The following is a 17,947-nucleotide window of genomic DNA, read 5'->3' on the forward strand; positions in this document are numbered from 1 at the left end:
AGTCTGGTCCCGTTGGTCAGTGTTTACTTATTCAAGTAACACTGGCGGTCCCGGAGAGTGAGTGACCTGACATGGTGCGTTGGTAAATTCAGTCTGACGCTCTACACTAAAATGAGAGCCCTGTTGGTGGAAGAAACGCAGCGTTATATTTCTACATGAATGAACCAACGGTTAAGTTAATCACACATTCACTCCGCTCAGTGCTCTGCTGCTCCGTCTCCACAGACAGAGTGTCCAGAGTGCGCACTAAAAAATGCTTTTTAAATGTGGGTGAACTGACCCTTTAAGGGGGAAACATGATTAGTCCGAGCTGTCAGTCGGTCCGGTGAAAGGCAGGCCGATAAACATCTCATTAGTAGGGTGCTTTTCTCCTGAGGAGCACTTTTTAAATTAGATGCTTAAATTAGGACGCCTTCAGGCTGACAACATGTAAAACCAGCTACTGTACATGCAGCCTGTCTCTTTGTGGTGATGCTCAGCAGCTTGTTGCCAGAAGCTCTTGTTCACATTCCAGGTTAATGATACAGTCCTGGGTCTGCTCTCCACAGACGTCCCTCTGGGCTGCTGTGAAACGGTCAATGTGCAGGTTTATGAGGTTTGTCTGGAGCCGTGTGATGTTTCATGGACAGTTTTACACGCAGGTCTAATACGGCTGTAATATCAGGAGAGTACAGTGTGTTATCAGGACAGGAACATGCACAAGTTGGCTTTTATTGTGAGGGGCTGAGCATCCTGTAAACAATAAGGTCTGACAAAATGTCTGCTGAATCTAGAGGAAAAAAAACTTGTAAAAATGTTTAAGTTTTGGGTCTTTAGTCTAACAAAATACTCACATTTATGAGAACTGCATGTCATCAAGTACTGAGTGATTAATGCCCAGTACTTCACATATCGGTGGTTTGTTATGTCACATGTATGGAGGCAGAAATCAACAAAATGCAGCACATGTATGAAAGCCCATTTCTGCCTGAAAAAGAATGATTAAAATTTGTAAATGATAAAATCGGCCAGTCAGAACTACGAAATCTTAAATTAAAAGTGTCAACATTATGAGTCATAATTATGAGATATGTGAAATTCAAAATAAGACAAAACTTAGTTTAACCAGAGGGGGAAAAAAGTTGTGCAGTGGTTGCAGTACAACGTGAAAAAGAGTGCAAATAAAAACAAAATATAAACAATAAAGATTGTCTAAATGGTGCAAAACAAACCAAAAACAAATTAACAGTAAGGTGTGAATTCAAAATATACACATGCCAAAAGAGCTTTCTACTAAGAATTATAATAGTAAGTCAAAAATTAGGGCTGTCAAGCAAACTTAAACTGACTCAATTTGCGTCTGAACGTCTGGTCAAGTGTGGCTTGATGTAGCTAGCATTAGCATCAGAGACAGTGCTAGCTGGGACCTTTGGGTTCACTGCTAAATGCTTTGTGTTGAGGTGATAGTTCAGGCTTGAAGTTCTCCGATGGTACGATAATTCCTTGCTGCAGAAATTGCAGAGAGCGATGCTCCTATCAACAGGGCCGAGCAGTCGTCTTATCTGCCTCCATCATTTGACAAAGCCACTGTGGCCTTAAATGATGTACCAGGTCAAAGGGCACCACCGAATGTGATTCATCAGTGTTAATTTTGCTAACGTGTTATTTTTTTCTAATAAAAATTAACACATTATTTTGACAGCACTACAAAAAATATATTGAATGTTTGACTTAAAATGTCTTAATTTTGCCTTAATAACTCAAATTTTGATTTAACATTTTTAACTGTTCTGACTAAATAAACCATAATAAGTCAATACTGAAGTCCAGCTTTAAGTCAGCATTTTTAATCTACTGATAAAAAGTATTAGTTTATTTTTTTCTGTAGTTTTTATCATTTTGTACTTTATTCTAATTTAGTTGCTATTATTATTATTATTATTATTATTTTATTTTAACCTTATTTTCTCTGTATTTTATCTTCTTATCACCTTTTAATGAGGAAAACAAGATAAAAACTATGGTAACATTTTTATTAATTTAATTTTTATTTATTAATTTCATTAATTGTATTTTTTATTATTATTTATTCCTAAATATTTTGTACTTTTTTCACTTAAGTTATTAATATTATTTTGTTTTACTCTTAATTTCTCTGTACTTCATCCTCTTATCACGTTTAATGAGTAAAACAATGAAATAATGTCTTAATTTTAATAAGTTAACCTTTGTACTAATCGTCTCATGATATAAATTTAGTAGGTCGAAATATTGAGAAAATAAGTCTTTTTTTTTTACTTGCCATTTCATTTTTTTACCCTTTTCCTGGCAGAAATGGGCTTCCATATATACACACAAATATTTTATTTGCCAGTTTATTCTGACCAGTTTCTTCTATAATGTTCTAGCTAGCTGCCGCTGCACCAGCTCAGGTGTGACTCAGCAGTGAGGTTATTTTCTTTGAGAAACGTCTGTTAAACTAAAACTTTAATCTCTCTATAACAGAAGCTCTCACATGTTGATTTCATAATAACAGACCAAGTGATGAGTTGTATTTAACCTGAAACCTGCAGCTGTTCGGTCTGTTCGCCAACATCTTCTTCCTGGGTCAGGCCTTCATCATCATGCTGGTGTACGTGTGGAGTAGAAGACATCCGCTCGTACGCATGAACTTCTTCGGCCTCCTGAACTTTCAGGCTCCGTTCCTGCCCTGGGTGCTCATGGGATTCTCGCTGCTGCTTGGAAACTCCATCATGGTCGACCTCCTAGGTATGAGAACAATTCACCAAACACCACATATCTGATGTAGCCTGTAAGTAGAGTTCAGGAAGGCTGCACAGTGAAACGAAAGGAACACTCGACCCCCCAAATGATCAGTTGTTTATCAGTTACTCACCCTGTGTTACGCTGAATTCATGGATGGAGAAAATTATTGATGAACCGAAGTCATAGTAAATCTATGTCAAAACATCTGTTTACAAACTCTCACACAACTATATATAATAGTTTAATCCAAGTCTCATTTATCCAGTCATATGCTCAGAACTTCCCAAACAGACAACCCTCTCTGACTGGAACTGAGCTGAAAGTAAAATATCTATCCAGTCCTCAAAGCCAGACTCCATTGACAAAAACAGTAATTTTACCTCGCTGAACACCTGAGCCACTGCCTCAACTGGTAGTGTGTTTGAAGAGAGCGTAGGTGAATTCACTGTGAGTTCAGTTACAGCTGCAGTTTCACTTCATGAATACTTAATTCCTTTAAGAAACAAAAGACATGAAACCTGCAACATAAACTCCTTAAATCATCAAATTGCAGGAGGCCAAAGTTGTATTAATAGACTCTTAGCACTTCAAAATGGATCCTGAGAACAACTCAAAGTTTGTTAGAAAAGCAACAGTGTGGCTCACTGATGTGTTTTCCCTCAGGCATCAGTGTGGGTCACATGTACTACTTCCTGGAGGACGTGTTTCCAAACCAGCCGGGAGGAAGGAAGCTGCTGATGACGCCAGAACTTCTGTAAGAACCAGAATTTATCGTACTGTGTTTTTAACTTTGATACATTTGGAACGAGATGACTGGCAGAAATACTGAACCTCGGTCTGAACCAAGCAGCAGCCTCAGGGGCTGAAAAATGAAGCTAACATGGAAGTGACAAAAACTGCAGATCCTCTAATGTCCGCTTGAGGCTGGCTCCAAAACAGAGTCAATCCCCAAAGACCTCCATGTTGCAATGCCTGATTTTGGAGCAGAAAAAAAAATTAGGTTACTTGCGTAACCCCAGTTCTCAGAGTAGCATGAATGAGATTTTGTTGACAATGACATTTTGTTTCAATGGTTTTAAGCTTATTTTTCATTTGGGAAGATTAGCATTAACGTTTTACAGGTAACCATAGCTGTAAATGCACCTTGCTAACCAAGCTAGCAGCTAGTGTTAGGGTTAGCGCAACCCTCTCAACCAAATATGAGGTGCGGTCTGAATGGTATACTTTTTCTTTTTACTCCTAGTCGGTGCTGCAGCTGCCTTTAAAAAGTACATACTGTTGCAAGCAGCATGCACACAGTCAGGACGCTCGACTGTCTCATACTTTTACCCTGAACTTCATACCCTGAACTTTGGCCATCTTGCTTTTATATCCGTTACCTTGGAGACAAAACAAACACCACTCACCCAATTTGTCAGAGACAGAGATCAACCCCGAGAGATCTGCTGTTTGCAATGTGTGTAGTTTAACTTTAAAGTTATAACTGCATAGATTGTAGATTCTAACATATATTTGTTGTTTGTAATAGGATCAGTCAGGAGTCCACAAACCAATGGGTGACATCACAGTGGCTACGACTATTACTTTATACAATCTATGATCTGAACCACTGAGAATTAAAAACTGTGATGTACTATTATGGCATCAGATGCTTTGGATATTTAGTTTAGGTTAATCTCTTCAACTAGGAAGTGTGTTTCAGACATTTTCAGATTTAAACAAAATTGTATGCAAGTTTTTTTGGCATTATTATTGGTTGGTTGTGGTAAGACAACATAAAACACTTCTGGTTTAGATCTGATATGGCTTTGCATAATATAAAATTGTGTTTATATTCTCAAAATAAGTGTGGCATTTTTTCTGATCAGAGAAACGTATCAAAGTGAACACAAAAGGGCAAAATGTGCTGCAGATTTGGTGAAAGAGGTCTCTGGAGGTGTTGCAGGGTTCAGTCAGAACAGACATGATGAAGTTGGTGTTCAGTTGTACTTACAGCACCCAGATACAGTTAATAAGTAAAAAGAAAATCAGTGTCTTTGTCTTATTAAAGAAATGCCAAGAGATTTTTTTTGTTCTCTCCTCACAGGCGAGCAATGTTCGACCGGCCGGAGGACCCATATTACCGTCCCCTCCAAGAGGAGCAGCAGGGTGAAGATCTACAGCAGGATGAGGAGCAGAACAACTAACAGCACTGAGACCAAGATGAGGATCTGTGGAGCCCTGAGTCCCTGCAGAGGACACTTTTTTTTAACCAAGAATACCAAAGCATTTTGGAGTATTTTGGCACGTTCACACTATGTATTTTAACTATCAAGCGTGCTTTTGTCTAAATAAGAAGACAGCAGCACAGAGATGGCACAAAAAGTCTCAGCAGAAGACTGTGCTGCAGGATCTTTGGGACAAAGAAGCATAATTTTAACAAGTAACCAGCACTGACCCCAAAAAAAGGCGATAAAAAGGACAAAGGACTCAGTTTCTATGTCTTGGAAATCGAAGCAGAACAAACCTCAAGACAACCTGTGGAGTATCTGACCACGACTCAACAGAGCGATGTTTTCACAAGTGGGTCCCTGTTTTGTTTGTAACGTACACGAGCATGAGGGCGACGAAAAAAGAGACTGCTCACAAGTAAACATGGATGTTACCACAACAGGATTTCAAATGTTTTCCAAATGAGCTTTGCAAGTGTTTTGTGATGAAGGAAATGCACTCAACATGTTTGTGAGACCTCCAGGATACACAAAATGAGCTCTGATTGTAAACAGACACCTTGTTTGTTTACAACAAAACACTACAGAGCACCTCTAAAGGTCCACTTACTGCCCTGTTTGAGCGTTCACTATCTCAGGGGTCAGGTAAAAACAGACAGGGTCACCCCAATGTTCCCAGGGTCCTATGCTCACAGGGTCCTTCATCGAGTTTCTAATCCTAATTTGAAACTTTTGTTTCTCACAAAAGAAACTGTAAAGCGTGTGAAATAATGTTGTACCATTCCAGAACTACGTTCTTTAAAAGTTACTCTGTTCCTTCTCTTCTGTGTCGAGTGTGTCTCTTGATGTAAACCAACACTGTCAGAGTTTGTTAAGGGCTGTCTTAGCTGTAGCTTGAAATAGGGATGCACCGATTTATCAGCCAAACATCAGTATCGTAGTGTTGTGTCGTTCTTTTGAACGAATCTGTTGAGTGAATGTACTGAACTGAATCACTTCCAGAACTGATTTGCTCATTTCTCAGTTCAGTTGAGCTCAGCAGCGAGCGTGCGGGCCCGGAGTGGAGCTGCCGATTCAGTCCGTGTGAACGATGAATCACTCGCAAGTCGCAAGGCAGCCAGGGTGCAGGAGGGACTGCCTACCGCGTGACGAATCACCCGGTGAACGAATCACTCAGTGAACGATGTAACCCCTATCCCTGAGTGATTCAAATCATTTCTACTCAGCGATACACTTTCATAGGGACCGTTTTCTCCAAGCTAACGGCTAATGTAGCCAGGAGTCAAGCCACATGAACACAATCACACACCTCCCCATTGTTTTAACAGACTTAGTTTCCAGATAAACAAACTTAAAACATTAGGCTGGCTAATCTTGAGACTCACCAGTGCAGGGCAGACGCAGCAGCAGCTCAGACGTGTATCAGTTCAGTGAGTCGGACTACTCAGTACACAGTCAGGGCTCCTCCTGCCAAGCACTGAACGATTCAGTGAACGAATCTTTTGAACAAATCTTTTTAATGACCTGATTCTAGTGATTCAGTAACATGTAAAGAACTGCTTTGCCCATCACTACAGTATCGGCCGATATTTGCCTTGTTGACTGCTATCGGCCTATTGGCAACTAACATGACACTCCCTGGTGTTTTTCTGTTGCATCACATTTAGTTTGCGCAGGCTAAAAAGCAGGGCTCCACACTAACAGCATCCTGTTGTCCTGAAGTCAACAGAAAATGTGTTTGGGATGAACAAACATCTTCCCTGGGACGTCCTCAGGATGAAAGGACACAGTAACTCACCATCGTCGTGCCAGGGGACGCACCCTATTGAGACTTAGTTAACATTAGCTCTAATCAGCTGATGACCAGACCTACCTGCTGACGGAGGTTGTGTCGAGTTATATTGTGATGTGTTCAAGGTCAATACAGTAAAAATGAGTATTACGCGAAGGTGAATTATAACGTTCTCATGATGCGTTCAAATATTATGTTGTTTTTGGCAGTAAACTTGAATAAATTCAGCTGTTTGAAGGAGACAAACAAACAAGGAAATGATTCTGTAACATAATTTAAATTTTCCCAGCTTTTTTCTTTTTTCCAAAATAATTTTCTAAATATATTGGTTGTTTTTTTTTTTTGTTGTTGCTTTTTTGGCAATTTGTAGGACAAGAAATCACACCAATCTGCATCTGAAAGCAGCACAAGAAAAGAGATGTCGCTCCAGGTTTCAGTGGGTTCATACATTCTTCATTTTAAGGCCACTTTGTATGTCAGAGCTTCCCTACACTTAATTTTCCTTCCCATAGTGTTTTACTGTAAAGAAGGTTTCCCCCGACAAGAAAAAAAAAAACCCTGGTTGAATCCGTGCAAACACAGACTTGGTTTCTTGACGTTGACCCTCGTCAGTCTGACCTCAGCTAAGACTCATAACACAACAGTTCTGTTATGAGGGAGGATGAAGTATGTGTTCTGTTGTTGGAGGTCCCACAGTGACTTGTTTGCGTGTTGTTGTGCTAAGCAATTTCCATTTTGTCCCTCTCAGTGTTTGACCCACAAAGGCAGCGGGTGAAAGTGCAGAGTGTGCAGACGGGGCTGATGGGATTTCAGGCCGTCGGCAGTTCTGTGAACCAGCAGCGGTGACACAACAGCAGAGGACGGGAGTTAAAATGTTTAGTCCTGCTCCTGCTCAGTTCTTCCTCAGCAACATTCAAATACCACATTTATACATCTGGTCGTGTCGACACTAGAGGAACCAAACTGTGGTCAGAAATTAGAGTTTGAAGATGTGTCCAGCTGTTTTTGCTTCTTTCATTCAGTGTTGAATGTGCTTTGTAGGATGTTTGTTTGTGCTCACAGATTCTGAGTGGAAAACTTTGTAAACAGAGGTCAAGTGAATCAGTCTGGTTTGGGATTTTGTCAAGAATATTGAGGCATAAACACAAATTTGGCTCTTATAAATTAACTTACGGTCTTTGATATGATTCATTTTGACCATGGAAGTGCACTCATTATCTTAATCGTCATATGTGACAGATTGATCTCAACCCAAAGATCCACTTACTACCTTTTAATGTATCTCATGATCTTCTGAAACATGTTACAATTCCCCCCCATGTGCAGTCGTCTGTTAGGGTCCCCGGCTCATTATCCTCATTATATGACTCATTCACATATAAATTAAAGTAGGGGTCAAAGATTGAAGGCAAATATCTAATTGCAGTTTTGCTGATCAATGTGATCTAAACTGCAAAGATTCTCTACAAATTAAACTAAAACATTTTATTTGTGATGCACGGAAGCAGAGAGTGGCCATGCTTGCAAATTTTTTTTAATGCCGTTATCTTGAGAACACTAGTAAATTATTTTGGGTTTTTTTATCACAAGAAAATAAAAGGTTGTTTTTTTATGAGGCTACTGATGTTTATGAGAGTCCAGGGGCCAGATGTATAAACTAACCTGTGTGCACTGTACACTAAAACATTTTTCTGAAAACTTCTTAGGCAAGAGATAGACAACGCAATTCAAAAATCCTGATTCATATTTGATCAGTGCTGCCTAGTTTGACATTTTGACCGCAGTTCACTGAGCGATTGATCCGATTGACAGCTGCATTACAGACTCTGGTCTGACTGGTTGATGCTGACCGCGCTGGTCTAATCAGTGTGTCTACATGAATCAGACACTTTAATGTTTTTTTAAGACCAGTGCAAGAGACCTTTTAACCAAATTTAGGACAGATTTTTGGACAAATCATGTTTAACTTACTTAAAGGAAATGGCCACTTTAGAATGAAAACACAGACAGTACTTACTGACCCTCATGCCGACAAGAAGTCCAGTGTAGTTTTTTAATCCACAAAACTTGCTCGGGGTATCGGAGGATAACAGCTAGCCGGAATAACAGCTACACTTGAAGTGCACGGAACACACATTTTGAAAATGTAATAAAACTCCGCTAATGCTTTTAAAAAACGTCAGAACGCCTCGACCGTTGTAATCCAAGTGCCCTGAAGCCGTGGCATGCAAAATTGACTTGAAAAGACGTAATTTACTGCACTTTTATAGCATCATTTCTCACCATGGTCAGTTAGCCTGCCCTGCAGGTGTGCTATGTTTACATGGCAACTCGCAAGACTCGAGAACGTTCAGAGACGTTCTTGTTCTCGAGTCTCGCGAGTTTCCATGTCGGTATTTTCATTCTAAAGTGGTCATTTCCTTTAAGTATCACAGGTAAGCACTGCAGGTAAGTAGTAAATATGTGGTCTTATGCAGAGGGAAGTGTTAAGTGGGAATATGGTTATTAGAGTTAAGTCAATCTACATTTTGCCAACAGGTCAGTGCAAGTATGATAGTTTTTTAAAGATTTGTAACATTAGAAAGGCTTCACAGTTTTCACTAAAAGAAATTCAAGACTGGATAAATGAAATAAGATACAATGTTTGTGGTAGTTAAGACCTCACAAACTCAAATTTAAGACTATTTAATGATTTTTAAGGCCTTATTGTTGTAACATTAAATTCAAGACAATTTAAGACTTTAAGGACCTGTAGACAGGTTTAGCGACTGTGGCAGCAGGAAGGGAGGAACGACATGATTTTTTCCCCAGATTATTTGTCATCTGCTTCTTTCAGATACAGTGAGTTATTAGTGACAAATATGACATGAAGTTATTTTTACTGGTTGCCAACTGTAGTTTTACACATATATCACATGCTACAGCTTAAGACGCTGATAATTATGAAAGCTATCATTAAAATTTCAGAACTGCACTCTCACAGATCAACAAGATAAAAATAAAAAATAGAAAACCAGAGCACCTCCTGCACCACTGCACCACCCATACAAGTACTTAATATTAGTAAACTTAATGTTTTATGTCAGACATACCTTTTAAACGATGCACAAAATAACGTGACAAGCTCTTTCACTTTTTTTTTATTTTGTAAGAATTATTAAAATGTACAAAAAGACAACAAATACAACATAACAATATATTATCTGAGTCTGGCTGTGTGGTTTTTTTCTCCCTCTGTGGTCGGGTAAAGAGTCAGTGGTCAAAGTGAGAGAGCAGCTTCTCCACGCCGAAGGGTCAGGAGGCAAACACGAAGGATTTTCTACCAGGGGGAGCTTCTCCAAACAGAACGAAATATTAACATTAATAATAAAAATTAAAAAAAATGAAATGGTGAACGGGGAACTGACTGAGAACCCGGTCGAGCAGAAAAAGACATCCAGCACGCGATGGAGGGACATCGTTGTTGCTGATGTTGCGAACCGTGTCAGCGTCATACCTCAATCAAGACGGGCACCGTTCCTGTAGGGGGCGCTGGTGCTGCTGCTTCTACCATGCAGGCGCTGTGTTCGCCAGTCGCCTCATTCGCCTGCAGAGACAACGGGAGCAGAGCGTCAACAACCACACTTACCAAACAACTTTTTTGATCACTGATAAATCATTTTGAGTCATTTATTGTGAGAAGGAATTCATCTCTTCTTTCTGGTGTCCTTACTATTCTATGATGGTAAACTGAATATCTTTGGATTGAAGACCAAATAATTAATTGATTCATGAAGAAAAGAATCAAATTAATCTAAAATGTCTAAAGCTCACTGTGTAATTAAAATAATCCTCCACTAGACTCATTTATTAGCTGAACATTTTTGTCATAATAAAACCAATAAAGGTGCTGCAGCAGTACCTTTTTAATTTTATTTTATTAACCCTTCTCTAACCAGGTAAGAAGTCACAATGAGATAAAAGACAATCTTATATTGAAGACAGACCCGGACTGGAAGGCAACATAAAAACGGAAACAGCCGACTGCTAGTAGCAGCTGGCTCCATTGTGGCGGTCCATCAAACACCCGGCCGATACTCACCTTGTGTTTCTGTCCTGATCTCTGATCTTCTTCTCCATCTCTGCATCTGTCAGCGTCTCCAACAGGGGGCACCACTGGTCGGCATCGCCTGTGTTTCTAATGGCTATCTCCACTGTGGGCAGCGGGTTCTCACTGCAAAACACCACCAACAAGAACACTTTGTTACACCGAGTACTGCAGTGACGTAAACCTAGCTGACTGGTTTCCATCTGCAGCTGCAGGTTCAGCTGTGATTTTTCTTTTCATGTGACTCAGATCAGATGTTTGATTATTAATGTGAAAAGTGGAGTCACTTCTCCCCCTGAAGCTGCAGATTCTGAAACATGCTAAATTGAATCTGAAGCTTCAAAGACATTGTTTCTGTTACCATAACTAAACATTATGACATGGAGCTAAAACATTATTTTTGATGGCCTGGATGAGCAGCGTGAATACAGATGACAAAAGGACAGGATGAAAGAAAACCAAATTAATCTTTGCTGATATTTGAGGAAACGTAAGGACTCAATGGAAACAAAGAAAATATGAAAACAAGCATGAGAAGAAAAGGTAAAAATATTGCCTCTGAGCGGTTCACTGTTAGTAATGAAAACACATTACAAACCATTATTCGCTGTCATGAAATATGCAGGAAATCAAAACATTTCTTCCACACCAGACATCCAACCGTGACAGAGGTCACTGCTGCTGTCTGGGTTTTGAAATATTTCATCACTTCACATCCTGGAAAACCCAAAAACTCAGGCAGCAGACTGTCGGCTACATTTCACCCAGAGAGGAACCGTCAGAGCAGCAAACACCAGTTCAACTCAGTTTGACTCAGTTCAACTTCAGTCTAGACGTTTTATCAAAACACATCAGGGAAGAGACATCTGCTGGTTCACGAACAGAAGTGCAACAACAGGCTTCAGCTGCTGGACCAGCATTCTGAACCAAAGGTCTATAGAGGAGAGGTCAAAGGTCACAGCCACATCACCATGGCAACAGCTATACAACAGCAGAGATGTAACAGATTATTATTTCCACACTGTTTGTTCCTGCAACTCCCTAAAAGTTTTAAGTTTTCACTGGTATGTTCCTAATTTTCTGGTTTTAAATGTTGAAATAGGTCCTTCTATGTTTGTTTCTTTCTGTAAGCCTCCACACTACAACTATATTCACACTCATTCTGCCACCAACTGCCACATCAAATTACTTTAATTCAACTTTGAGGGTTCTTCACATATCCATCAGTTAGGCTACTTTTCAAACTCCAAGTGGCGCAGTGCTCACTCAACATAAAAGCATGGGGCTACTTTTGGCTGCCTCCTAACAATCCACCAAACATTAGTCAACCAGAAAGGTCATTAGTCAGCAAGATTTCACAAATTTCATAAATCTAAAACTCTATCAGGAGCTGCGCCTTGTCAAAATAAATCCAAACCTATATGACTGGACCATGTGGGACTTTACTTTGAATGGACAGACACAGGAAGCGTCCACGCTCAGCAGTCAGACAGGAGTCAGGTTAATTTCCAGGGCTGGTACCTGCGGTTATTCCACAGGCTCGTTAATAACATGTCGGGCAGGAAATCCAAAGTGTGGGATCATTTTGAGAAGGTGAAGGACGAACCCAAGGTGATATGTAAACTCATCTTCATTGGTCGACTACAAACATGACGTATCATCTGAAACATGGAAGTAGCTACATGCCCATTAGCCCACAGCGTCATTAACAGGCGGCTCGCTCAGTGTGTGACGTGCACTTGTAGATAAAATATAGGCCTATATTAATGAAGGTTCATTAGTACGGTTTTGTATTTCTCTGTAATGTAGCACAGTGTTAACAATGTTACTGATACTATTCTTTCTCACACCTTCAACTCAAACCACCAAAATATATCATTTAATAATTACATTATTATCGTAAACAACATTCCAACAAGATATAGACTGACTTCAGCGGTTTAGATAAGAGACACACGACTGTAACCTGAAACAGTTAATAAACAATCTAATCTGAAGCACAGACTTCTACTTGTTTATTGTTTTGATCTGTAAATATTCAAATTCTCCTTAGATGACGGATGAAATGGGCTTGGCGAATCTAGTACTGGATACCTTCCATACAAAAAAACGGCAGCCAGGATACAAACACACTCTCAAACAAACATTTTGCAGTGTGTTGGTGAGACAGTACCTGAAGGCGTACGTCCTCTGGTGCCAGCTCAGCTGACCGCGGATGCTGTAGGCGATGGTGGTGACAAACTCTCCGCCCAGGCCGAGCTCAGAGCAAAGCTTCAGGGCGAACTTCTCTGGAGAGTTCTCCCTCTCAGACATGTCCCACTCAAACTGGTCCACCAGGGAGATGTTCCCAACATGGATGTTCAACTGGACACAAAACATTTAATCAACAAGAGACAAAAACTCGTCTGCACCATAAGTATAACTTTGGAGGATGTTCAAAGATACTCAGTATGATCTAGATCGTCACCTTGATGATGACCCTCTGGTCCGTCTGCTCCTCCAGGATGCTGTCTGTCGGATAAGACTCGATCTGCTGTCTGATGGCGGAGGCGATGGCAGGGACGAAGGCCAGCGGGTTGAGGTCCAGGTCGTCGCAAAGGATCTCAGCAAACATCTCAGGCGTCATCAGCTTCTCTGGAAATTTCAAAAAAGAGGAGAAAGTTTGTTTTTGGTCATCGATGGAAAAGCCTTTGTTTTAATACAATACTTCTCTGAGCTGAGAGAAAGTGATGATGGGACGTTACCGTTCATATTCCAGGTGAAAGCGTCTCTGAGCTTCTGTCCCTCGATCTCCATGTCCAGACGGATCGGAACCAGAACTTCAGACTGAGTGGCGTTCTCGTGGATCACTGCTGGATCGTGGTCGTCAAAGCTGGGAAAGACAAAACACACGCAGGGAAAAAACTTAGTGATTGCAGCTAAAATTATACACTGCTCTTACTGTACACTTGATAACAGTCGTCCGTCAAAGGGGCATTTTGTCTGCTCTACTGGTTGTACATCATCATGTAAAGTTCTACTGTGCTGTGAAAATGTTACATTGCAGCCTGTTTTGCTGCTGCCAGCTGAAACAGTCTCACTCAATACAGGACCAGTTTCAAAAACTGTTGTCTCCTTTATTCACTTAGACACAAAAACATGGGAAAAGGGCTCCAGGTTGGAAAGAAAAACAAAGTTACCCTTTCCAAATGAACAAAGGGAGTGATCTGTGCAGGTTCCTGATGCTCACCACAGCGGGAAAGTCCTCTTCTTGTCACGGCCCAGTCGGCTGCGGTTGATGGTGGTGGAGCAGGGCACGGCGTCCAGGTGGTGAGAACTGTTGGGCAGCGTGGGAACCCACTGACTGTTCCTCTTCGCCTTCTGTTCCCTGGTGAGAGAACAACACAGGTGGGTATGTGTGAAAACTGTACAAAATGAGAGCGTCGGTTTTTTTTATTCCATCTTAAATAACTCCAGTGAGACCCGTTGTACATTTTACATCTCACCAACATAGATTTAAATGTTACAGGTTGCATCCTACTTTGACTGGAAAGATTTAGGAGGGGGAGAGGTGATGTCATTATTACTACAGGGTATCTGATTTCCAAATTAGTCCCACACAACTCTTAATAATCTTAGGTTTCAAGCGTCAAGTATTAATCAACAACCGGAGTCATACTGTGCTGAAAAGAGCCTTTCAGATCTTTTTTCCTGCTTTTTATTTAAGGTTACAACATTCATTTGTCATTTTAAAACACAGGGCTGCAGAATGAAAAGTCAGTTGTAGCCCCTTCATGTTGGACACACAGAGCAGATACACAAATATTTAAATTAAAATCAAATTAAACAATATCATAGTTATGTATATGCATGTGCATCTATACCTAGAAAGACTTAGGTTAGTATTAAACTGCAGCAGACATTGCTTCCTGAAGTCTACGCCTATAAACCATCAGATCAATGACTAAAACTAGTACTCACGATAAACTTTGGTACATTAAAAAACAACAACAAAAAACACTAGAGGCTACACATGACCTGAGAAACCTCTTCTGACGTGATCCCAACATGTAAACAGAGCAACACTCCCGTTAATGTAATTTTAGAGACTCACCATTTCCCACTACCATTACAAATATTACATTACAGGCTCCTAAAAAGCACGCCCTGTCTGCACAGTGTTTTCAGAGGTGACTGACTGCAGTGGAGTTACCTGAGGTAGGCTGGGGGCTCAGTGCTGATGGACACAGCTTTGTACTTCTCATCGTTTCCTTCGAGGATCTCCTCGACCTCCGAAGCTTTCAGCAGAGTCACACTGGTGGCCAGCTGAGTGTAACCGTGATCTGAGCGACAAGAACAAGAGTCAAATCAACACAAGACGACAACCACTGAAATGATAATCACTGTGTCAAACTGCGGTTCCTTATCACAATTTCCCCCCCACAATTAACCTCTAAAGCTAAATAAATGCATTTAAACGTAAGTGACATTACAATGTGGTTTTACATGCGGTGCTTAGATATTCTTTAAGATCATTATGTTGTCATCTTTTAAAATAGAAATATCATTTAACTTGAGGTTTACTGTCATATTTTATTTATTTTCTGTCTTTGAGATTAGCTCCTTCAATTGTTCTAGGGTAAAATCTTTTAAAACAATGACTCAGTCTCCTTATAAATGAATTGACAGACCCTACTTAGTTTGTTCTATTCAATAACAGCGACTGAAAGAGTCTGCAGTCCATAATTTTTTACATACAACAGCCTTTAATATTACAGGAAACAATAGAGTTTAGAGATAATGATGGGGACTCAAAGCTTGCTACAGCCCCACCCAGCTGTAGATGTGTCAGCACTGCACTCTACTGACCGTGTGATGACTCCACTATTTTCTTCCGTTCTTCTACTGATGCCAGTTTTCTCCATAATGATGGGTATCTTTTATACAGGGAGCCTCTGAACATACGGAGGTAGTTTCCCACCTGAACACACACACACACAGAAAGAAAAAGAGAATCAAGATATAAGAAGGCAGATTCTTAATGCACAGCTTGAGTCTATTCAATCTTATCACTAACAACACAGCCAAATTAAATATTTAGAGCCCAACTGCACCATTATGGTTCAGTAATTATCAAGGCTCACTTGTCCTTTTCTGGACTGGAAAACAAATTTTTCCCCTGTCATTCAACACTGATGGGAAATTGGCTTAATTAATGTTTAGAATGTTTAATTCTTCTTTAAAACTATTTCAATAATAAATAAGAGATTTGGTGTCTAAATTATGCTTTAAATCTCACCTAAAATAAACATTATTGAAGGAAAAAAAATACATTAGTACAACAGCAGATTTCAATATTTTCACTGGTAGTGTACCTTATTTGAAAGCTGTTTCTAATCACTGAGCATCTACTGGTCTTCAGATAAGATATTTATAAAGCTGTTATTTTAGTGACCCTATACAAAACAGTTTCTGCTTTCATAGCTATTAAAATTCTGTAACTCTGGCTACATATATTTAAAAAATGATGGTCAGAGATAATTTTGTCACACTTACACTAAGATCTGGATTGAAATCGCATTGTACATTAGAGCAATAACCTCTTTTACATCCCACAAAACAATTCATTTTTCTCACCCCACTTCAGTCCTCTACTCTGCATTGTCTCTGTAGCCGCCTACATTTTGTTGTTTTGCCTCTGTTGATCGTTTCTGTTTTTATTTTGTATTGTAATGTGTTTTAGTTGCACAACAGGAACCTGCTGAAAACCAGTTTTTAACTGAGTCAGGTCAGTTCTGACTGTAACACACAATGTTACTTTTAATTACTTTCTTGTAAAAATAATTAAAACTCATGGCATTGACAGTCTGGTAAAATACACACCGGTTTATTGTGCAAGTAGCAGTACTACTGACATGTATAAATAATATGAGACGAGCAATAGAATCAGCCTGATGGCCAACCACGTGTACACATTGAGGGAATCTGACACCAGTTTTGTTTGCATTGTCCTCAACGAATTTACATAGAAATAGACATAAGAGCTACGAGAAGTAACAACAAAGCGGAACAACTGAGGGTAAAAGAAGACTGGCCTATGATGCACACAAGTAGGTAAAAAATAAGTGTATTTAACTATACAAATATTATATAAAACGTTTAACGACGATAAGAATAACATAAAAATAAAACGCCTAACGGTAGTTAGGCTACAAGTCAAGTGTTCACGTAACGTTAGTCATTAAAAAAAAGAGAAAAAACGTAAAACAACAAAAATATGTTTTCAACAGGTATGTGTCTAACAAATTATATACGTATACTATATAACATATGGTATATTTTATAAATATAGTACAGTTAACCTTCATAACGCCAAATAAAGCAGCTTTGCTTTGGATTAGCACCGTTAGCTTGCTAGCTTAGCTTAATTGTTTCACGATAGCTAGCTCGGCCGCAGATAACCCGGTGAACCTCAGGAGAAGGACGAACATTTTAAGGTCAAACTTTACCCCATAAATCAGCATACAGATAAATGTGTTTTATTTTAAAGACTATTTTTAATTAAATGAACAATAAACCTCAAAACAATGAATGAGTATTCGTGCGCTGTCGTGCATCGTTAGCTGGTTAGCTGGCTGCTAGCGGACCGGCTGCCGAGTTAAACGACACTTTTCTGCTAGATAAGTACACTTTAGAGTACGGGGTTTGTTGAATAAGTGAAATACTAACCTCTGATCCGATCATGTAAAAGTCTCCATCCTCCTCGAGCTGAAATTTCACCGGTTTTTGTCCAAATGTTTTGCTAAGCGCCATACTGAAATGAAATAACAAAGCTCTGTGCTACTGCGCAGGCGCGAACCACGAGAGCGTCCTGACGCTGAGAGATGACGTAACCCTAGTTCATAACGTCATCAGCAGTCGCTACTCTGTCTTTAAAATATTATGTTTATTATTAGCAGTGGTAGTTTTACTATAATCACCATTTATTATACTATATTAAACTCATATCAAACTTTTATATTCTGTACTGTATTGCTGTACTGTATATATATGTATATATATATATATATATATATAGATATAGATATATATATACTATTCTTCTGAACACTGTATAGTTGATGTCATATTACT

At 39.6% G+C, this 17,947-nt stretch overlaps 2 protein-coding genes across 3 annotated transcripts in view; one reads left to right on the plus strand and one right to left on the minus strand.

Moving 5' to 3' along the window:
* mmp11a (matrix metallopeptidase 11a) overlaps positions 1-5,775 on the plus strand; it is a 74,791-nt gene extending 69,016 nt beyond the window's left edge. The window contains exons 14-16 of the mRNA XM_078170450.1: positions 2,553-2,748; positions 3,409-3,499; positions 4,832-5,775. Coding sequence (XP_078026576.1) covers positions 2,553-2,748; positions 3,409-3,499; positions 4,832-4,931 — 387 coding nt within the window. The 3' untranslated portion in view covers positions 4,932-5,775. The remainder of the gene's footprint in view (positions 1-2,552; positions 2,749-3,408; positions 3,500-4,831) is intronic.
* Positions 5,776-9,872: 4,097 nt separating this feature from the next.
* smarcb1a (SWI/SNF related BAF chromatin remodeling complex subunit B1a) lies at positions 9,873-17,697 on the minus strand. Of its 2 annotated transcripts, XR_004501371.2 has the most exons (10): positions 17,543-17,697; positions 15,683-15,794; positions 15,027-15,156; positions 14,064-14,201; positions 13,579-13,706; positions 13,302-13,468; positions 13,008-13,198; positions 10,829-10,960; positions 10,244-10,333; positions 9,873-10,079 (listed from the first exon to the last, which is right to left on the minus strand). XR_004501371.2 is itself a non-coding variant. In XM_033620570.2 (9 exons), the coding sequence occupies exons 1-9, from the start codon at positions 17,624-17,626 to the stop codon at positions 10,294-10,296; spliced, it is 1,122 nt and encodes a 373-aa protein (XP_033476461.1). In that variant the 5' UTR covers positions 17,627-17,697; the 3' UTR covers positions 9,873-10,293. The 2 variants fall into 2 exon arrangements, 1 of the variants encoding a protein (XP_033476461.1); XM_033620570.2 differs by having other exon boundaries at positions 9,873-10,333.
* Between the last annotated feature and the right edge of the window lie 250 nt (positions 17,698-17,947).

This window comes from Epinephelus lanceolatus, chromosome 9 (genome assembly GCF_041903045.1).
Source record: "Epinephelus lanceolatus isolate andai-2023 chromosome 9, ASM4190304v1, whole genome shotgun sequence".
NCBI classification, from domain to species: Eukaryota; Metazoa; Chordata; class Actinopteri; order Perciformes; family Serranidae; genus Epinephelus; species Epinephelus lanceolatus.